This window comes from Clarias gariepinus, chromosome 16, assembly GCF_024256425.1.
Source record: "Clarias gariepinus isolate MV-2021 ecotype Netherlands chromosome 16, CGAR_prim_01v2, whole genome shotgun sequence".
NCBI lineage: Eukaryota > Metazoa > Chordata > Actinopteri > Siluriformes > Clariidae > Clarias > Clarias gariepinus.
In genome coordinates, this window is record NC_071115.1 from 2,794,321 (window position 1) to 2,814,958 (window position 20,638).

The window sequence follows — 20,638 nt, forward strand, 5'->3', positions numbered from 1 at the left end:
TTCAGTGCTTTAAGAACCACGACGTACAGACTTAACCAGGACATGGGCCACATATTTTGCATTCCTGGTCCACTTGGTTTTATCAGGTCGAAGCTGTCCACCAGAAAGTTTTAGTCCACTTCATGCTTTGCTCTGCTGACTAGCTTCATGGAGATGACAATTTTATTTTCCAGCAGGACTTGGCACCTGCTCACACTGTCAAAAGTACTAATAACTGGTTTAGGTCAATGGTATCCCTGTGATTGATTAGCCAGCAAATTTGTCCACCCTAAACCCTATTGAGAATCTGTGTGGACACCAGAACCAACAACGCAGAAGAGCTGAAGACCGCTGCCAGAGTAACCTGGATTTTCGACTCAACAGTGCCAAAGACTTATTGTCTCCATTCCACACTGCACTGCAGGAGTGATTCATGCAAAGGGAACCCCAACCAAGTATCGAGAGCTGTACATGTAAAAAATTTTATTATTATTTTTTTTTAATCATCTTAAATATTATTTTGATTTTCTAAGATAAGAAATTTTGGGTTTTCATTAGCTGCAAGCCATAATCTTTAAAATAAAAATAAATATATCAGAATATATCAGTCTGTTTGTAATAAATCCATATGAGGAATGAGCTTCACTTTTTTAATCAAATTACTAAAATCAAAAAACTTTTTGATGATATTTTATATTACTGAGAGGCACCTGTATGTTATGGGTAATAAATCACAAATATTTGAACAGCCTAAAAAAATTAATGACCGATAACACTGTTAAGATTAACATCCTCTCTGCTCTTACCCACAGTGATGCTAATGGAGCTGCTCCTGGAAGATGTAGAGTTACTTTCCCTGTATGAGTAGTCACAGGCGTACTGGCCCTGATGTGATTCATCTACAGTCAGAGTAAATGTTGTTGTAGTCTCTGCTGTTTGCTTCTTTATTAATGTCCCAGTTTTATACAAACTGAAGTCTACAGAAATGCATGTTGGGCTGGGTGTGGAACATCTGAACTGAAGGACTTCTCCAGGTGAGACCACAGAATTTGAGGAGATCCAAGTCAGTGTAGGACTCTGCAAATCTTAGAATAAGGACAAATACAAAAATAAATAAATGTATTTACTTTTGTCTGTATTTTGCTACGACAAATAATAACAACTTACTTAAGCACACGACTCCAGCATCTCTATCATGTCCACAGTTCTCTACCCCAAATCCTCTGTGTGAGCACTGATATAGGTAGCTCTCAGTTCCATTACACCGAACATCATCCAGCCAGGTTGGTTCACTTCCCTGACCAAAGCGGGCATTATGAGGAGCGCTGACTGCTTTACCACATCCAAGCTGTCTACACACCACCTCTGCATCCTTTAAGTCCCAGTCATCATCACACACTGTTCCCCACTGGGTGTTGTGCAGGATCTCCACTCGACCACAGCAGTTACCCGTACCATTCACCAGCCTGATCTGCTTATGAACTTGATTGATTACATTAAAAAAGAAAAAAAAATCTTAGACTGTTTTTTTTTCACAGGTTTGCTCATGAGTTGTAAAGTAGAATAACACAAGAAGTAAAACAAAAACCAGGCTGTAGACAATTGTAACAGTACAGCACTAAATTTCTGATAGGTAGTAGTTTTTGCCCACCTATTCATTAAATTATGCTATTTACATTACTCACAATAAGTTAGGGATATTGTTATTTTCATGAGTGCTTTTCCTATTTGCTCTGAATTTGAAAGAAATAAGTAAAAAGTTCCCTTTGATATTACTCATAATGTATTAGAAGAAACACCATTTTCATTAGTTTATTATTTATTACCACCAAAAATTGGACAATAAAAGGGATGTTTCCACCATTTGCTGCAATGTCAGCTTGACAGCGACGTCCCATGCTCCTCACTAGCCTCATGATGTTGTTCTGAGGCAATGCGTTCCACTCTTCCACAAGTGCTACCCCCACATCACCTGGCAGAACTGCGTGTGGGGTACGATCATCCAGTCTCTGCTTCAACTGGTCCCAGACGTGCTCTTTGGGTTCAGGTCAGGGGACATTGATGGCCATACCATATGAGGCACTCCAACTTCCTGAAGTCGAGCTGTGACAATTCTTTCACGATGTGGTGGAGCATTATCATCCATGAACAGAAAGTTGAGCGGGTGTTGGCGCAATTGGGGGATGTTGATGGGGCCTATGATGTCTCTGAGGTAAGAACATGCAGTGACTGAGCCATGGACAGTAACCAAATCTGTTTTGCCCCGATTGGTGATGCCTTTCCAGACTGTTTCACCTTCTCCACCAAAGCAAACCATGGGGACCATGTTGACAACAGCGTATCGCTCACCTAGCGTTTTCCTGTGCAAGGTGACCCAACACTCATCAGTGTACAGAACGATAGACCACAGCTGCATTGTCCAAGTCATATGGTCTTGTGCCCACTGCAAATGTTCACGGCGGTGTCTTGGTGTCAGTGGAATCACCTTGCAATGGTCGTCTGGCATTCAAGCCAAAGCTGTGGGTCAGTTGCGAATGGTTTGTTTGTAAACCCTAGTAACCTCGCATCTCGTAAACGGCCCTGCAGCTGTGTGGCAGTTGCATAACGCTGTATGAGTGGATAGGTCCTTAGGTACTGGTCATCCTTGCGGCCTGTCACTCGTGGGGCTCCACTCCTGGGTCTGTCTTGAACTCTGCCAGTAGTTCTGTGTCTTGATGCAAGTCTGCAAATGACACTTTGAGACACACCAGGTTCACGAGCAACATCTGACTGCCTGCCACTGACCCAAAGGCGCGCCATGGCCAGGTGGCGCCGCTTATCCATTAAGTGACATCGTGTGCTAATGGCTGTTTGACTGATGAACTTAGAATGAATTACTGACAATACCAGCTTTTTATACCCACAGAATGTTGAAATTGATGCCACATTGAAAAAGGTTGTCTTTTGGGATCGGCCCCAATATAAGGCACACCTGTACACAATGAGACCATGGAAAACACAAAATAAAGTGTGTCTATTACCCCAATACAATTGCCTCCCTATCCCAAAAATGTCTGAAGTGAAACAAACACAGTATGTATGACATCCACTAAGTCTCTCACAATATGCCTAACTAATTGTGAGTAGTGTATATAAAAATATATTTATAGTATGGGTAATAAATGACATGTAAACAGCCTAAATAAATTAATGACCGATAACACTGTTAAGATTAACATCCTCTTTGCTCTTACCCACAGTGATGGTAATGGAGCTGCTCCTGGAAGATGTAGAGTTACTTTCCCTGTATGAATAGTCACAGGTGTACTGGCCCTGATGTGATTCATCTACAGTCAGAGTAAATGTTGTTGTAGTCTCTGCAGTTTGCTTCTTTATTAATGTCCCAGTTTTATACAAACTGAAGTCTACAGAGATGCATGTTGGGCTGGGTGTGGAACATCTGAACTGAAGGACTTCTCCATGTGAGACCACAGAGTTTGGGGAGATCCGAGTCAGTGTGGGACTCTGTAAATCTTAGAGTAAAGAAGTATATTTTATTATTTTGTACATCTATTCGCTTTAAACTGTTTTGCTACAACAAATATTAACTTACTCAGGCAAACAACTCCAGCATCTTCCCCATGTCCACAGTTCTCTACTCCAAATCCTCCATGTAAGCACTGATCTATGTAGCTCTCAGTTCCATTACATCGAACATTATCCAGCCAGGTTGGTTCACTTCCCTGACCAAAGCGGGCATTATGAGGAGCGCTGACTGCTTTACCACATCCAAGCTGTCTACACACCACCTCTGCATCCTTTAAGTCCCAGTCATCATCACACACTGTTCCCCACTGGGCTTTGTGCTGGATCTCCACTCGACCACAGCAGTTACTGTGACCATTCACCAGCCTGATCTGGTTATGAGCTTGATTTATTACATGAAAAAGATTTTTTTTTAAAGCTTAGTCCTTTTTTTTTGTAGGTTTGCTTATGAGTTGAAAAGTAACACTAGAGGTAAAACTTAAAAAAAAGACTAGATTTTTTTTTAAGTAACACTGGGTTACTAATAATATATACTGAACAAAAATATAAACGCAACACTTTTGTTTTTGCTCCCATTTTTAATGACAGGAACTCAAAGATCTGAAACATTTTCTACATAAACAAAATAACCATATCTTTCAAATATTGTTCACAAATCTGTCAAAATCCGTTACGATAAAGAACTGGAGTCAAGTCGAGACCCCAATTAGGACGACGAGCATGCAAATGAGCTTCCCTGAGACTGTTTCTGACAGTTTGTGCAGAAATTCTTTGGTTATGCAATCCGATTGTTTCAGCAGCTGTCCGAGTGGCTGGTCTCAGACCACCATGGAGGTGAACATGCTGAATGTGGAGGTCCTAGGCTGGTGTGGTTACACGTAGTCTGCGGTTGTGAGGCTGGTTGGATGTACTGCCAAATTCTCTGAAACACCTTTGGAGACGGCTTATGGTAGAGAAATCAACCTTCAATTCACGAGCAACAGCTCTGGTGGACATTCCTGCTGTCAGCATGCCAATTGCACGCTCCCTCAAAACTTGCGACATCTGTGGCATTGTGCTGTGTGATTCAACTGAACCTTTCAAAGTGGCCTTTTACAGGTGGCCAGTCTAAGGCACACCTGTGCAATAATCATGCTGTCTAATCAGCATCTTGATATGGCACACCTGTGAGGTGGGATGGATTATCTCGGCAAAGGAGAAGTGCTCACTATCACAGATTTTGACAGATTTGTGAACAATATTTGAAAGATATGGTTATTTTGTGTATGTAGAAAATGTTTCAGATCTTTGAGTTCATCTCATAAAAAATGGGAGCAAAAACAAAAGTGTTGCGTTTATATTTTTGTTCAGTATAGTTACTAAAGACCTACAGGAAACGTTTGACCTCTGTCATTGCCAACAAAGGGTATATAGCAAAGTATTAAGATGAAATTCTGTTATTGACCAAATGCTTATTTTTCACCATAATTTGCAAATTTCTTATTTTGTCTCTCATAGATGAAATATACCTATGATGAAAATAACAGGCCTCTCTCATCTTTTTAAGGGTGAGAACTTGTACAATTGATGGCTGACTAAAAACTTTTTTGTGCCACTGTATATACAGGTGCATCTCAGTAAATTAGAATATTATCGAAAAGTTGATTCATTTAATAATCCTATCTAAAATTAGAACTCATATTATATGGATTTATTACACAAAGACTGATATAATTTAAAGGGATCATCCAGAAACATTTTTCATTAAATGTTAATATGATTCTTTAGGGTCCTAATGAAAAGTTTGTAATATATTTAATTAAAAATTCTCAATGGTTGTGTAAAAAAACCACTACTTTTAACTGGTAAAAACTAGCTCTGTTCTCAGCAACCTATTTCAGTACATGTTCCTTTAAATGCTTATGATCTCTGCTGAGCGCGCCCCCCCCAGTTCTCTGGGGCGTGTCTTCACAACACACGTGGGGTATAGCCACGGGAGTGTAGTCCAGTGCGGGCAATGCTTTGGACTGCATTACCCACAAATCATTGTCCACAACGCAGTGCTTTGTGGGTAATGCAGTCCAAACTGGAAAACGCTGGAATATAGAGCCTGAGCCTGTTTTCTTAAGTAGTTTTTGGTTTGATTTAAGTATGGAACCTACGCGGAAGTTTGTAATATCGCCTGACAACGCAGAAATTAAAAGAATGGACATGCATCGACTCGATTTGTCTTTCTCATCACTGCATGGGCATGAATTAACGGGCTGTTACGCTGTCGCGAGCAACAACAACATAAGCGGAGAAGCTTACTGAGAAAGATACAAACGCGATGTGTTTACTGATGTGTTTACATGACTTCTTAATCTTCGACAGACATCGTTATAAACCATCTAACGTTACAAAGGTAAGCATAATATTGTTTTCCGACTACGTACACAGTTTGCAAGTAGACAGTCACCTTAATGCATTGTTTATTATAAACGGGCGATTAGGGATTATATAGAGACGGATGTACATAGAGAAGAAGCCATAACCATGTTCTATGAGAGTATAAGTTAACTTACACTCCGCATTCATCGTGATTATTAGAAAAGGCGATCTGCAAAGATTCATAGAAAAAGAAATTACTCACTGAGCCTGGTGAAGATGAAGCAGGAACACGAAGCGTTAGTACAGATCCATTTTTTAGGAGCAGCTTCCTAGCAAAGCCTGCTTTACAGAGGTGTGGACTCGAGTCATGTGACTTGGACTCGAGTCAGACTCGAGTCATGAATTTGATGACTTTAGACTCGACCTGACAAAATATAAAAATACTTGCAACTCGACTTGGACTTTAACATAAATAACTCGGACTTTCACTTGGACTTGCGCCTATTGACTTGTAAAGACTTGCTACTTCCCATAAAAAGCCCAAAGATAAAAAGTATGTTAACACGGTCCGCTTTATCTCTGTTTATGTGTCTGTGCGAGTGTGTGTGACAGAGCGCATGCGCGCATTCGGCACGACATCCAATCAAAGTACCGTAGATTCTTTTGATTCGACAGCGTCCAACACGTGACAACAACGTGCACGCGCCAGTTCGCGAAATGATACCGAAGGTAGCTTCGTTTGGCTTTAAAAAATTGGCTATATGCGCGGACCACTGAGCTTCTACAGAACGCAGTAAAGGCCAAAAAGGAAATTGTTAGCGTTTTTTAATCCTCTGACAAACTCTAGCCATCAGGATATGTTTCCCTTGTTATCTTGGACATATTTAGAATGATGAACCTCGGCTGAGTCACTTGTAGGCTGTAAACATGTCAGCACATGCGTTGTATTGTTTATATTTAATCACTGGTATACACTACCCATGATTTGCTGATTTCTTTCATATGCAGTTTGGGTTTATTCAAATAATGTGACCTAGTGAATTGACATCAGACGGAAAAAATGCTAATTATCTTGCATAATAATAATAATAATAATTATTATTATTATTATTATTATTATTATATAATATTTAATTATAATAATACTTATTATTATTAATGTTATAATATATGATATTTAATTATAATAATATAATAATAATAATATTTATTATTATTAATTTATATATAATAATTATTATTATTACTATTATTATTATTATTATTAATGTCTTAAGACTGTATCTGACAGGTCTCTATTTTGGCATTATGGTTTTGCTGAAAAGGCATTTTTGATATGAAATATCAGACAAAACACTGACATGTTTACAGCCTACAAGTGACTCAGCCGAGGTTCATCATTCTAAATATGTCCAAGATAACAAGGGAAACACATCCTGTTGGCTAGAGTTCGTCAGGGATTAAAAAACACTAACTGTCCTTTTTATTCTTTACCGCGCTCCGTAGAATCTCAGTGGTCCGCGCATAACCCTTCGCGGGTGAGCCTTCTCCTAAATGCACGTTCCCTGTGCCCTTTTCACTGGGGTGGGGCTAAAAAAACGCATCCTGATGGGGGAACCAACTTCGACACAGCACCGGATTGTTTGTATGAGGTAGCCTACGTGAGTGTATCACACAAGGTAGGGAGCAAAGTTCTTTAATGTTATGTGAAGAAAACAACGTTATTGTTTGTATGAAGTAGCCTACTTCATTGAGAATATGTGCTACCATTTTACATTGCTACTAGCATTTACTAACATTTGTATTTTTATGTATCTGAGTAATGTTCTTTCATAAAAAAAGGTTTGTTTAATAAATACAGATCTTACAACCATACATAATCTGTATACATTTTATTTTTCTGCTAAAAAGACTTGAAAAGACTCGAAAGTCAAACCGTAGGACTTTGGACTTGACTTGAGACTTGTTGGCTTTGACTTGGGACTTGACTCGGGACTTGCCTGTCTTGACTCGGGACTTGACTCGGGACTTGACTCGGGACTTGAGGGCAATGAATTGAGACTTACTTGTGACTTGCCAAACAATGACTTTGTCCCACCTCGGCTAATCCCTGTGATTGATTAGCCAGCAAATTTGTCCACCCTAAACCCTATCGAGAATCTGTGTGGTATTCTGAAGAGGAAGATGCGAGACACCAGAACCAACAACGCAGTAGAGCTGAAGACCGCTGCCAGAGTAACCTGGATTTTTACCTCAACAGTGCCAAAGACTTATTGTCTCCATTCCACACTGCACTGCAGGAGTGATTCATGCAAAGGGAACCCCAACCAAGTATCGAGAGCTGTACATGTAAAAAATTTTATTCTTTTTTTTTTTAATCATTTTAAATATTATTTTGATTTTCTAAGATAAGAAATTTTGGGTTTTCATTAGCTGCAAGCCATAATCTTAAACGCAATTCGAAAAACTTCTAATTTAGTTTTCTCCATTTTCATCTCTTTAATCTGGCACATCTCTTTAATCTGGCATACGCGTAACTCATCCCATAACCTCATACTCCAGTACATCTATCCTGAATGGCAACTACGCTAATTCTCTCCATCTGTTCTGTACTTTTCTACCCATCCCGAGGCATCTGGAGATTGTGCCAGCTTCAGTAGACAAAGGCCAACCCTGCGAGGTTTCTAAGGCATCTTGAGAAGGACCTGCTCCAGCTAGATTCTGCTTTATGATGGCTGGAGCTACACATCCTGCTCCTGTGCTTCCAGTGATCTGACCCCATCTGCCCTCTGCACCTACTGCTGAACTGAATCTACACAACTTCTGATATATTGAACTTTCACCTGCACAACACACTTGATGTTATTTCTATCGGTTATCACCCAGATGAGGATGGGTTCCCTGTTGAGTCTGGTTCCTCTCAAGGTTTCTTCCTATTGCCATCTCAGGGAGTTTTTCCTTGCCACTGTCGCCGTCACCCTTGGCTTGCTCATCAGAGACATTTCATTCATCATTCATTCATTTAATTATTATCTAGACACATTTTTCTCACACATGCACACTTCCAAATATTTTCTTTTCTTTTCTAAAAAAAAAAAAAAAAAATCTTTAATTTTTTTTTTTTTTTGTGAAGCTGCTTTGGGACAATGACCATTGTTAAAAGCGCTATATAAATAAAATTGAATTGAATAATCTTTAAAATAAAAATAAAAATATCAGAATATATCAGTCTGTTTGTAATAAATCCATATAAGGAATGAGCTTCACTTTTTTAATTAAATTACTAAAATGAAAAACCTTTTTGATGATATTCTATATTACTGAGAGGCACCTGTATGTTATGGGTAATAAATCACAAATATTTGAACAGCCTAAAAAAAAATTAATGACCGATAACACTGTTAAGATTAACATCCTCTCTGCTCTTACCCACAGTGATGGTAATGGAGCTGCTCCTGGAAGATGTAGAGTTACTTTCCCTGTATGTGTAGTCACAGGTGTACTGGCCCTGATGTGATTCATCTACAGTCAGAGTAAATGTTGTTGTAGTCTCTGCAGTTTGCTTCTTTATTAATGTCCCAGTTTTATACAAACTGAAGTCTACAGAGATGCATGTTGGGCTGGGTGTGGAACATCTGAACTGAAGGACTTCTCCAGGTGAGACCACAGAATTTGAGGAAATCCGAGTCAGTGTAGGACTCTGCAAATCTTAGAATAAGGACAAATACAAAAATAAATAAATGTCTTTACTTTTGTCTGTATTTTGCTACGACAAATAATAACAACTTACTTAAGCACACGACTCCAGCATCTCTATTATGTCCACAGTTCTCTACCCCAAATCCTCTGTGTGAGCACTGATATAGGTAGCTCTCAGTTCCATTACACCGAACATCATCCAGCCAGGTTGGTTCACTTCCCTGACCAAAGCGGGCATTATGAGGAGCGCTGACTGCTTTACCACATCCAAGCTGTCTACACACCACCTGTGCATCCTTTAAGTCCCAGTCATCATTACACACTGTTCCCCACTGGGTGTTGTGCAGGATCTCCACTCGACCACAGCAGTTACCCGTACCATTCACCAGCCTGATCTGCTTATGAACTTGATTGATTACATTAAAAAAGAAAAAAAAATCTTAGTTTAGACTGTTTTTTTTCACAGGTTTGCTCATGAGTTGTAAAGTAGCATAACACAAGAAGTAAAACAAAAACCAGGCTGTAGACAATTTTAACAGTACAGCACTAAATTTCTGATACGTAGAAGTTTTTGCCCACCTATTCATTAAATTATGCTATTTACATTACTCACAATAAGTTAGGGATATTGTTATTTTCATAAGTGCTTTTCCTATTTGCTCTGAATTTGAAAGAAATAAGTAAAAAGTTCCCTTTGATATTACTCATAATGTATTAGAAGAAACACCATTTTCATTAGTTTATTATTTATTACCCCCAAAATTTGGACAATAAAAGGGATGTTTCCACCATTTGCTGCAATGTCAGCTTGACAGCGACGTCCCATGCTCCTCACTAGCCTCATGATGTTGTTTTGAGGCAATGTGTTCCACTCTTCCACAAGTGCTACCCCCACATCACCTGGCAGAACTGCGTGTGGGGGACGATCATCCAGTCTCTGCTTCAACTGGTCCCAGACGTGCTCTTTGGGGTTCAGGTCAGGGGACATTGATGGCCATACCATATGAGGCACTCCAACTTCCTAAGGTCGAGCTGTGATAATTCTTTCACGATGTGGTGGAGCATTATCATCCATGAACAGAAAGTTGAGCGGGTGTTGGCGCAATTGGGGGATGTTGATGGGGCCTATGATGTCTCTGAGGTAAGAACATGCAGTGACTGAGCCATGTACAGTAACCAAATCTGTTTTCCCCCGATTGGTGATGCCTTTCCAGACTGTTTCACCTTCTCCACCAAAGCAAACCATGGGGACCATGTTGACAACAGTGTATCGCTCACCTAGCGTTTTCCTGTGCAAGGTGACCCAACACTCATCAGTGTACAGAACGGTAGACCACTGCTGCATTGTCCAGGTCACATGGTCTTGTGCCCACTGCAAATGTTCACGGCGGTGTCTTGGTGTCAGTGGAGTCACCTTGCAATGGTCGTCTGGCATTCAAGCCAAAGCTGTGGGTCAGTTGCGAATGGTTTGTTTGTAAACCCTAGTAACCTCGCATCTCGTAAACGGCCCTGCAGCTGTGTGGCAGTTGCATAACGATGTCTGAGTGCATAGGTCCTTAGGTACTGGTCATCCTTACGGCCTGTCACTCGTGGGGCTCCACTCCTGGGTCTGTCTTGAACTCTGCCAGTAGTTCTGTGTCTTGATGCAAGTCTGCTAATGACACTTTGAGACACACCATGTTCACAAGCAACATCTGACTGCCTGCCACTGACCCAAAGGCGCGCCATGGCCAGGTGGCGCCGCTTATCCATTAAGTGACATCGTGTGCTAATGGCTGTTTAAGTGATGAATTTAGAATGACTTACTGACAATACCAGCTTTTTATACCCACAGAATGTTGAAATTGATGCCACATTGAAAAAGGTTTTCTTTTGGGATTGGTCCCAATATAAGGCACACCTGTACACAATGAGACCATGGAAAACACAAAATAAAGTGTGTCTATCACCCCAATACAATTGCCTCCCTATCCCAAAAAGGTCTGAAGTGAAACAAACACAGTATGTATGACATCCACTAAGTCTCTCACAATATGCCTAACTTATTGTGAGTAGTGTATATAAAAATATATTTATAGTATGGGTAATAAATGACATTTAAACAGCCTAAATAAATAAATGACTTCTAACACTGTTTAGATGAACATTCTTTTTGCTCTTACCCACAGTGATGGTAATAGAGCTGCTTCTGGATGATATAGAGTCACTTTCCCTGTATGTGTAGTCACAGGTGTACTGGCCCTGATGTGATTCATCTACAGTCAGAGTAAATGTTGTTGTAGTCTCTGCAGTTTGCTTCTTTATTAATGTCCCAGTTTTATACAAACTGAAGTCTACAGGAATGCATGTTGGGCTGGGTGTGGAACATCTGAACTGAAGGACTTCTCCAGGTGAGACCACAGAGTTTGGGGAGATCCGAGTCAGTGTGGGACTCTGTAAATCTTAGAGTAAAGAAGTATATTTTATTATTTTGTACATCTATTCGCTTTAAACTGTTTTGTTACAACAAATAATAACTTACTTAGGCAAACAACTCCAGCATCTTCCCCATGTCCACAGTTCTCTACTCCAAATCCTCCATGTAAGCACTGATCTATGTAGCTCTCAGTTCCATTACATCGAACATTATCCAGCCAGGTTGGTTCACTTCCCTGACCAAAGCGGGCACTATGAGGAGCGCTGACTGCTTTACCACATCCAAGCTGTCTACACACCACCTGTGCATCCTTTAAGTCCCAGTCATCATCACACACTGTTCCCCACTGGGCTTTGTGCTGGATCTCCACTCGACCACAGCAGTTACTGTGACCATTCGCCAGTCTGATCCGGTTATGAGCTTGATTTATTACATGAAAAAGATTTTTTTTTAAAGCTTAGTCCTTTTTTTTGTAGGCTTGCTTATGAGTTGAAAAGTAACACTAGAGGTAAAACTTAAAAAAAAGACTGTAGATTTTTTTTTAAAAGTCAAACACTGGGTGTCATGCACACTCAATCGGCGACCGGCACTAGGACTTGGAAGTAAAGCGGTCGCAAATCAGGAAGTATAAGAGGAGTAAACAAACCACGATTCAGCGCTCAGTCATTGAGTTCAGCCCATGTCGGTTCTGGTTGTCCATCATCGGTTCGTGAGTACTCACTTTATTTGGGTTTCGCTTTCTGATCTTGAGTGTGTGTTTATAGGACGCGGGTTAAATTTGTGTTTTTCCCTTGCTCCCCTTTTGTGAGAGTCCTTAGACTAACAAGCGTGGTTATCCTACCTACTCGCTCTCTTCCGCGTTTGGGTTCACCATCCACGCTACATTGGGCTAATCGCTAAAGCTAAGTCATCTGGTCCCCTAGGTTAGTTCATCCTGACAGAATGACTGAGCCCAAAGCGGTGAACCCAGCGGATTACGCGCATCTCTGCGACGTGGTTGACCAGCATGCCGAGCTAATCAATAAACTAACCGGGGAGGTCGCTACTCTGCGCCAGAGCGTCCAAGATGTCGCGGCCTTGCGCCGCGAGATCGCGGAGCTCAGGCGGGAGAACGCGGATCGCCAGACGGCTGTTGACAGCGCGGCGAGCCGGCCTCCCGTCGCGGCGCATCACCCCGCCCCCCCCACCCTTCTACTGATGTCTTTCTTGCTTTACCAGAAAAATGGAATGGCACGGACGGGAAATGTAGTGTGTTCTTAACAGCGCTCGATCTGGTGTTTGAGTTTAATTCCACCAAATACTCCACCGATCGGCTACGCATTGCTCTTCTCGTTTCGTTGCTAACTGGGCAGGCAGCAGAGTGGGCCACGGCAGTGATTAAATCAGACTCAGACACCGCCCATTCTTATAATGAATTTACACGCCAGCTTCGACTCACCTTCGAACACCCTGCGGGCGAGGTGGAGACAGACACCAAGCTCTATCACCTGCGGCAGGGTGGATTGTCCGTGAGCCGCTACACCGCGGAATTCAGAACCCTCGCCGTGCAGACATCTTGGGGAGACGCCGCGCTCCAGACATCCTACTACGAGGGGCTGGCGTCACGCATAAAGGACGAGCTTGCCGGACGAGAGCTTCCAGCCACGCTGGAGGGACTAATCCAGCTAGCCCTCCGCATCGACCAGCGCCTTCTCTCTCGTCCGAAGCCAGCCCCGAGGACCCTGCCGCCTGCTTTCACCTCTCACCATCCTACACCTCCACCACCGACCATTTTCACTGCTGCCACCACTGGACCTGTCAGATCTCCACCTCCTGCCGTGGTTGACACCGGAGCCGGGGAACCCATGCAATTAGGACGCGCCTCCCTGACTACAGCAGAACGCGCACGCCGGTATCGAGAGGGGTTGTGTGCTTATTGTGGGTCCGCGGCACACCACCGGGCGATCTGCCCTCTTTGTCCGGGAAACGCGCAGCCCCGGTGAGCTGGAGGAGAAACTCACCGGGCTCCCTCCAAATCTCCAGCACAATTAACACAACCACCTCTCGTCTTACTATTCAGGTAATTCTCCAATTTGGCCACAAACGAGTCAGAAGTGCAGCGTTCATCGACTCCGGTGCCGCCGGCAACTTCATTGACTCCACTTATGCCAAAGAACTGGGGGTAAAAATTGAGGCGTTATCCCAGCCAGTGCAAATCACCTCCGTCGACGGTCGGCCTCTGTCATCCGGCCCAATCACCCACCAGACTCAGACCATCACCCTCATCATCAACCAACACCACGAACCCATCCAATTCCACCTCACCTCCATTTCCTCACCTCCCATCATTCTCGGATACCCCTGGCTGCTACAACATGACCCTCTCATCTCATGGACAAAAAATAGAATCCTTCAGTGGGGGCCGACCTGCACTGAGCTGTGCCTACGGGACCCAGCTGGGACGTGTTCCACGGAGTCCGAGGCCCCCGATGTCGACACCAACGCTATTCCTTCCGCCTACCATGACCTGGCTGCAGTCTTTTGTAAACGAAAAGCTACTCACCTTCCACCACATCGCCCTTACAACCTGGCGATAGAGCTGCAGCCAGGTTCTGTTCCCCCCCGTGGCCACCTGTACTCACTGTCGACGGCTAAGACACTGGCGATGGAGGAATACGTCGCCAGTGCCCTTCGCCATGGAACCATCCGGCCCTCTTCGTCGCCAGCGGCCGCCGGCTTCTTCTTCGTGAAGAAGAAAGGAGGAGAACTTCGCCCATGTGTCGACTATCGGGGGTTGAATAAAATCACTATCAAAAACCGAGATCCGTTGCCGCTCACCAACTCAGCCCTGGACGCCCTCTCTGGTGCCACCGTGTTCACAAAGTTGGACCTCCGGAGCGCCTACAACTTGGTGCGCATCAGAGAGGGTGATGAGTGGAAAACGGCCTACATCACTCCCACAGGACATTATGAGAGCCTGGTCATCCCCTTTGGACTATGCAATGCACCCTCGGCCTTCCAACAATTCATAAACGATGTCCTGAGAGACATGTTAGGCCGATGGGTGTTTGTATATTTAGACGACATCCTCATCTACTCTCGCACCACCGAAGAACATATCCAACATGTACGGGCAGTTCTTAAGAGATTGCTCGCTCACCAGCTGTACTGTAAGTTGGAAAAGTGTGCTTTTCACCAGCACTCCACCACGTTCCTGGGTTTTGTCATCTCGTCCCAGGGTGTGGCCATGGATCCGCAGAAACTGGAAGCTGTCCGTCATTGGCCCCTACCCAGGACGCTCAAACAACTTCAACGGTTTCTCGGGTTTGCGAACTTCTATCGTCGCTTTATCCGGGGCTACAGTACAGTTGCAGCACCACTAACCAGTCTGACCAGGCCCTCCTCCCATCCCTTCCATCTCACTCCTGAAGCCATCTCCGCCTTCCAAGAACTCTGTCATCGTTTCACCATGGCACCCATTCTTCTTCACCCAGATGCCAACCAACCGTTCGTTGTAGAGGTGGACGCGTCAGATGTGGGCGCTGGCACTGTTCTCTCTCAGCGAGGTCCAGACCAGAAGCTACACCCCTGTGGCTTCTTCTCCAAGAAATTCGACCCCACTCAGCAGCGATACGGAGTAGGGGACCGCAAGCTGTTGGCCATAAAGTGGGCCTTGGAGGAATGGCGTCACTGGCTCCAGGGCGCCAGTGAGCCGTTCATGGTCTGGACGGATCATCAGAACCTCATCACCATCCGGAATCTAAAACATCTCAACCCACGACAGGCACGGTGGGCATTGTTTTTTGAACACTTCAATTTCCATCTGTCATACCGCCCGGGCTCCAAGAACACCAAGGCCGACGCCCTCTCTTGTCAACAAGAAGAGGAGATGCCCCGGGCGGACCCCGTGCCTGTCATCCCCACCTCACGGATCATTTCACCCATCCACTGGGACATAGAGACAAGGGTTCGCCAGGCTCAGGCTGCGGAGACTGGGCCGACAGGTGCGCCGCCTGGACGACTCTTTGTTCCTCAGCGTCTGGTCCCCGAAGTTCTCCAGTGGGGGCACTCCTCGCCCGTCGCAGGACACCCAGGGACTCGGCACACACTACAGTTTGTGAGACGGGCGTTCTGGTGGCCCACCATGAGAAGGGACGTTGAAGAGTTCGTTCAGGCGTGCCCGGTGTGCGCCAGGGCCAAGGACTCCAACCAGCCTACTTCCGGAGAGCTCCAGCCTTTGCCCGTTCCCCGACGGCCCTGGACGCACATCGCCTTAGACTTCATCACGGGCCTGCCGGTTTCCGAAGAAAAAGACACCATCCTAACCATCATCGACCGGTTCTCCAAAGCCGTACACCTGGTGGCCCTCACCGGACTCCCATCAGCCAAAGACACTGCCGAGCTGATTTTGGAACACGTAGTCCGCCTGCATGGGTTCCCCAAGGACATCGTCTCGGACAGGGGGCCCCAGTTCACCGCCCGGTTCTGGAAGGCCTTCTGCCGTCTGATCAATTCCACCTGCAGTCTGTCCTCCGGTTACCACCCCCAGACTAACGGTCAGACGGAACGGGCCAACCAACAACTGGAGCGCTACCTGAGGTGTTTTGTTTCGGATCGCCAGCGCTCCTGGGCCCGCTACCTCAAATGGGCCGAGCTATCCCACAACCTCCACGTCTCCTCAGCCACCAACCTAAGTCCATTTGAGGTATGTTATGGTTTCCAACCTCCGATGTTCGACCATCAAGAACCGGAGGTTGATGTACCATCGGCCCAACAGTTGGTCCGTAGGTGTCGGCGGTTATGGAACCAAGCCAACCTCGCCATCCAACGTGCCAATACCACCTACGTCGCCCAGCATCGCCGCCGACACCCTCCGGGACGATTGTACCACGTAGGTGACAAGGTATGGCTCTCCCCAAGGAATCTGCACCTGCACACAGAATCCCGCAAACTATCTCCCAGGTTCATCGGCCCATACCGCATCACCCACCGGATAAACCCTGTCACCTACCGGCTCCAGCTGCCTGCGGCGCTCCGGATCCACCCAGTTTTCCACACCTCCCAACTAAAACACTTCACCACCTCTCCAATGAAGATGAAATTCTGTTATTGACCAAATGCTTATTTTCCACCATAATTTGCAACTTTTTCAAATTTCTTATTTTGTCTCTTATAGATGAGGTACACCTATGATGAAAATAACAGGTCTCTCTCATCTTTTTAAGGGTGAGAACTTGTACAATTGATGGCTGACTAAAAACTTTTTTGTGCCACTGTATATACAGGTCCATCTCAGTAAATTAGAATATTATCGAAAAATTGATTCATTTAATAATTCTATCTAAAATTAGAACTCATATTATATGGATTTATTGCACAAGGACTGATATATTTTAAGTGTTTATTATATATTTTTTTATTTATCAACACCTTTTTTTATACAACACCTACATATTCTTTTCGGCGGCACAGGATATTCTCTATACCAAGAGAAACCAAACGTCATGAACTCTCCTTTATTCACCGTGCTTTAAAATTGTATAACACTGTTTCATAGATAATTTACATGTGCTCGATTAGGATGCCTTTTCTGTGTATATGTGTTATTTATTTTATTTTACTTTATTTTAAATTAAGTAACTGATTGTTTGTATGTGTCTTGTATAGGTATGTGTATATTTGACACTTTTCAGGGTTTTGTACTGCAATACCCTGCCTTGTCAAATTTGAATGAACAACTTCTTGAATGGATGATAAAAATGTGGTGGAAAAATGTGGACAAGCAACAGGGATAACCATAATCTGGGGAGGATTGTAAAACTAAGCCCATTCATGAATTTGGAGGAGATTAACAAGGAGTGGACTGCAGCTGGATTCAGTGCTTTAAGAGCCATGACGTACAGACGTAACCAGGACATGGGCTACATATTTTGCATTCCTGGTCCACTTGGTTTAATCAGGTCGAAGCTGTCCACCAGGAAGTTTTGGTGCACTTCATGCTTTGCTCTGCTGACTAGCTTCATGGAGATGATGATTGTATTTTCCAGCAGGACTTGGCACCTGCTTACACTGTCAAAAGTACTAATAACTGGTTTAGGTCTATGGAATCCCTGTGATTGATTAGCCAGCAAATTTGTCCACCCTAAACCCTATCGAGAATCTGTGTGGTATTCTGAAGAGGAAGATGCGAGACACCAGAACCAACAACGCAGTAGAGCTGAAGACCGCTGCCAGAGTAACCTGGATTTTTACCTCAACAGTGCCAAAGACTTATTGTCTCCATTCTACACTGCACTGCAGGAGTGATTCATGCAAAGGGAACCCCAACCAAGTATCGAGAGCTGTACATGTAAAAAATTTTATTCTTTTTTTTTTTTAATCATCTTAAATATTATTTTGATTTTCTAAGATAAGAAATTTTGGGTTTTCATTAGCTGCAAGCCATAATCTTTAAAATAAAAATAAAAATATCAGAATATATCAGTCTGTTTGTAATAAATCCATATAAGGAATGAGCTTCACTTTTTGTAATTAAATTACTAAAATGAAAAACCTTTTTGATGATATTCTATATTACTGAGAGGCACCTGTATGTTATGGGTAATAAATCACAAATATTTGAACAGCCTAAAAAAAAATTAATGACCGATAACACTGTTAAGATTAACATCCTCTCTGCTCTTACCCACAGTAATGGTAATGGAGCTGCTCCTGGAAGATGTAGAGTTACTTTCCCTGTATGTGTAGTCACAGGTGTACTGGCCCTGATGTGATTCATCTACAGTCAGAGTAAATGTTGTTGTAGTCTCTGCAGTTTGCTTCTTTATTAATGTCCCAGTTTTATACAAACTGAAGTCTACAGAGATGCATGTTGGGCTGGGTGTGGAACATCTGAACTGAAGGACTTCTCCAGGTGAGACCACAGAATTTGAGGAAATCCGAGTCAGTGTAGGACTCTGCAAATCTTAGAATAAGGACAAATACAAAAATAAATAAATGTATTTACTTTTGTCTGTATTTTGCTACGACAAATAATAACAACTTACTTAAGCACACGACTCCAGCATCTCTATTATGTCCACAGTTCTCTACCCCAAATCCTCTGTGTGAGCACTGATATAGGTAGCTCTCAGTTCCATTACACCGAACATCATCCAGCCAGGTTGGTTCACTTCCCTGACCAAAGCGGGCATTATGAGGAGCGCTGACTGCTTTACCACATCCAAGCTGTCTACACACCACCTCTGCATCCTTTAAGTCCCAGTCATCATCACACACTGTTCCCCACTGGGTGTTGTGCAGGATCTCCACTCGACCACAGCAGTTACCCGTACCATTCACCAGCCTGATCTGCTTATGAACTTGATTGATTACATTAAAAAAGAAAAAAAAATCTTAGACTGTTTTTTTTCACAGGTTTGCTCATGAGTTGTAAAGTAGAATAACACAAGAAGTAAAACAAAAACCAGGCTGTAGACAACTTTAACAGTACAGCACTAAATTTCTGATAGGTAGTAGTTTTTGCCCACCTTGTAAGGGTCCTCCACTAGAGGTCACTGTTTTTATTTTGTAGTTTTTGTTGGCCGACTCAGTTTTCCAGCAGGCACCTCGGTCAGGTGATGCAGTGCACACCTGAACCGAGGTAGCCATCTATCAATCTATAAATAGCTGTTTAGACTGGGAAACTGGGTCGAGCATTTTTGGTAAAACCACTGTCAGTTATGTGGGCATTTTGGTTTGTTTTATTATCTGTTTAATTTGTACTTTGATTTTAGTTGTGTTGACTTGGGCTCTCTTATTGGCAATGTCTCTGTGTATGTTTTGTGTGTCCGTGTTGGTGGAGCTGATTCAGTCCTGTCCTTCTGTGTTCTTGTGGTTAGCTAGAGCAGGTAAGCAGTTAGGTGTGTGTGTGGCTAGGAGCATGATTAGCTAAATTCTATGTTAAGTTATAGTACAGTTACAGTACTAGCATGCTTCTAGCCATAGCCCCTCTGTGTCTCTAGCTGTCCTGGGTTTCCCACCTCCCTAGTTGCCCAGTGAGCCTAGCCTTTGAGTGTCCCCTAGCCTAGCCTTTGAGTGTCCCCTAGCCTAGCCTTTGAGTGTCCCCTAGCCTAGCCTTTGAGTGTCCCCTAGACTAGCCTTTGAGTGTCCCCTGGCCTAGCCAGTGAGTGTCGCCTGGCCTAGCCTTTGCGTGTCGCCTGGCCTAGCCACTGGGTATCCCTTGTCCTGTGTTTCCTCTCCCCCTATTGTCCCAGTGCGCCTAGTTTTAGAGTGCTGTCCCTCCTGACTGGGGAGTAACGACTAGCTTGTGAGTGCCGCCTCGCTTAGTCTTGGAGGGCTGCCTCGCCTAGCCACTGGGTATCCTGTGTCTGTGTTTCTGGGCCCCTATTCCCTAGTGTGTTTAAGCTATTAGGTAAGTATAGCTTAGTGCATGTTGGGGCTAAAGACATGCTTAGCTAGGTGGATGTGTAGCTGACTGCCATGGTTAAGCTTAGCTTAACCATGTTTAGCTAAAAGCCATGCCTAGCTGATTGCCATGTCTTTAGCCCTCGTCCTGTCCCTCTCTTGGTCTCCCGTGTCTCTAGTGTCTCCCGTTCTCTCTAGTGTCTCCCGTTCTCTCTAGTGTCTCCCGTTCTCTCTAGTGTCTCCCGTTCTCTCTAGTGTCTCCCGTTCTCCCTAGTGTCTAGTTTC

The 20,638-nt window shown here is 43.8% G+C and overlaps 2 protein-coding genes across 2 annotated transcripts in view; both read right to left on the reverse strand.

Moving 5' to 3' along the window:
- The window catches only part of LOC128544924 (deleted in malignant brain tumors 1 protein-like), a 145,007-nt gene extending 128,791 nt beyond the window's left edge, over nt 1-16,216 (reverse strand). Inside the window, exons 1-5 of the mRNA XM_053515236.1 lie at nt 16,166-16,216; nt 15,889-16,055; nt 3,572-3,870; nt 1,147-1,461; nt 786-1,064 (exon numbers count right to left, since the gene is read on the reverse strand). Of these exons, the coding sequence (XP_053371211.1) occupies nt 786-1,064; nt 1,147-1,461; nt 3,572-3,870; nt 15,889-16,055; nt 16,166-16,216 (1,111 nt within the window). The remainder of the gene's footprint in view (nt 1-785; nt 1,065-1,146; nt 1,462-3,571; nt 3,871-15,888; nt 16,056-16,165) is intronic.
- A 2,369-nt stretch (nt 16,217-18,585) lies between these two features.
- The window catches only part of LOC128544925 (deleted in malignant brain tumors 1 protein-like), a 65,750-nt gene continuing 63,697 nt past the window's right edge, over nt 18,586-20,638 (reverse strand). Inside the window, exons 20-21 of the mRNA XM_053515237.1 lie at nt 18,994-19,308; nt 18,586-18,911 (exon numbers count right to left, since the gene is read on the reverse strand). Coding sequence (XP_053371212.1) covers nt 18,586-18,911; nt 18,994-19,308 — 641 coding nt within the window. The remainder of the gene's footprint in view (nt 18,912-18,993; nt 19,309-20,638) is intronic.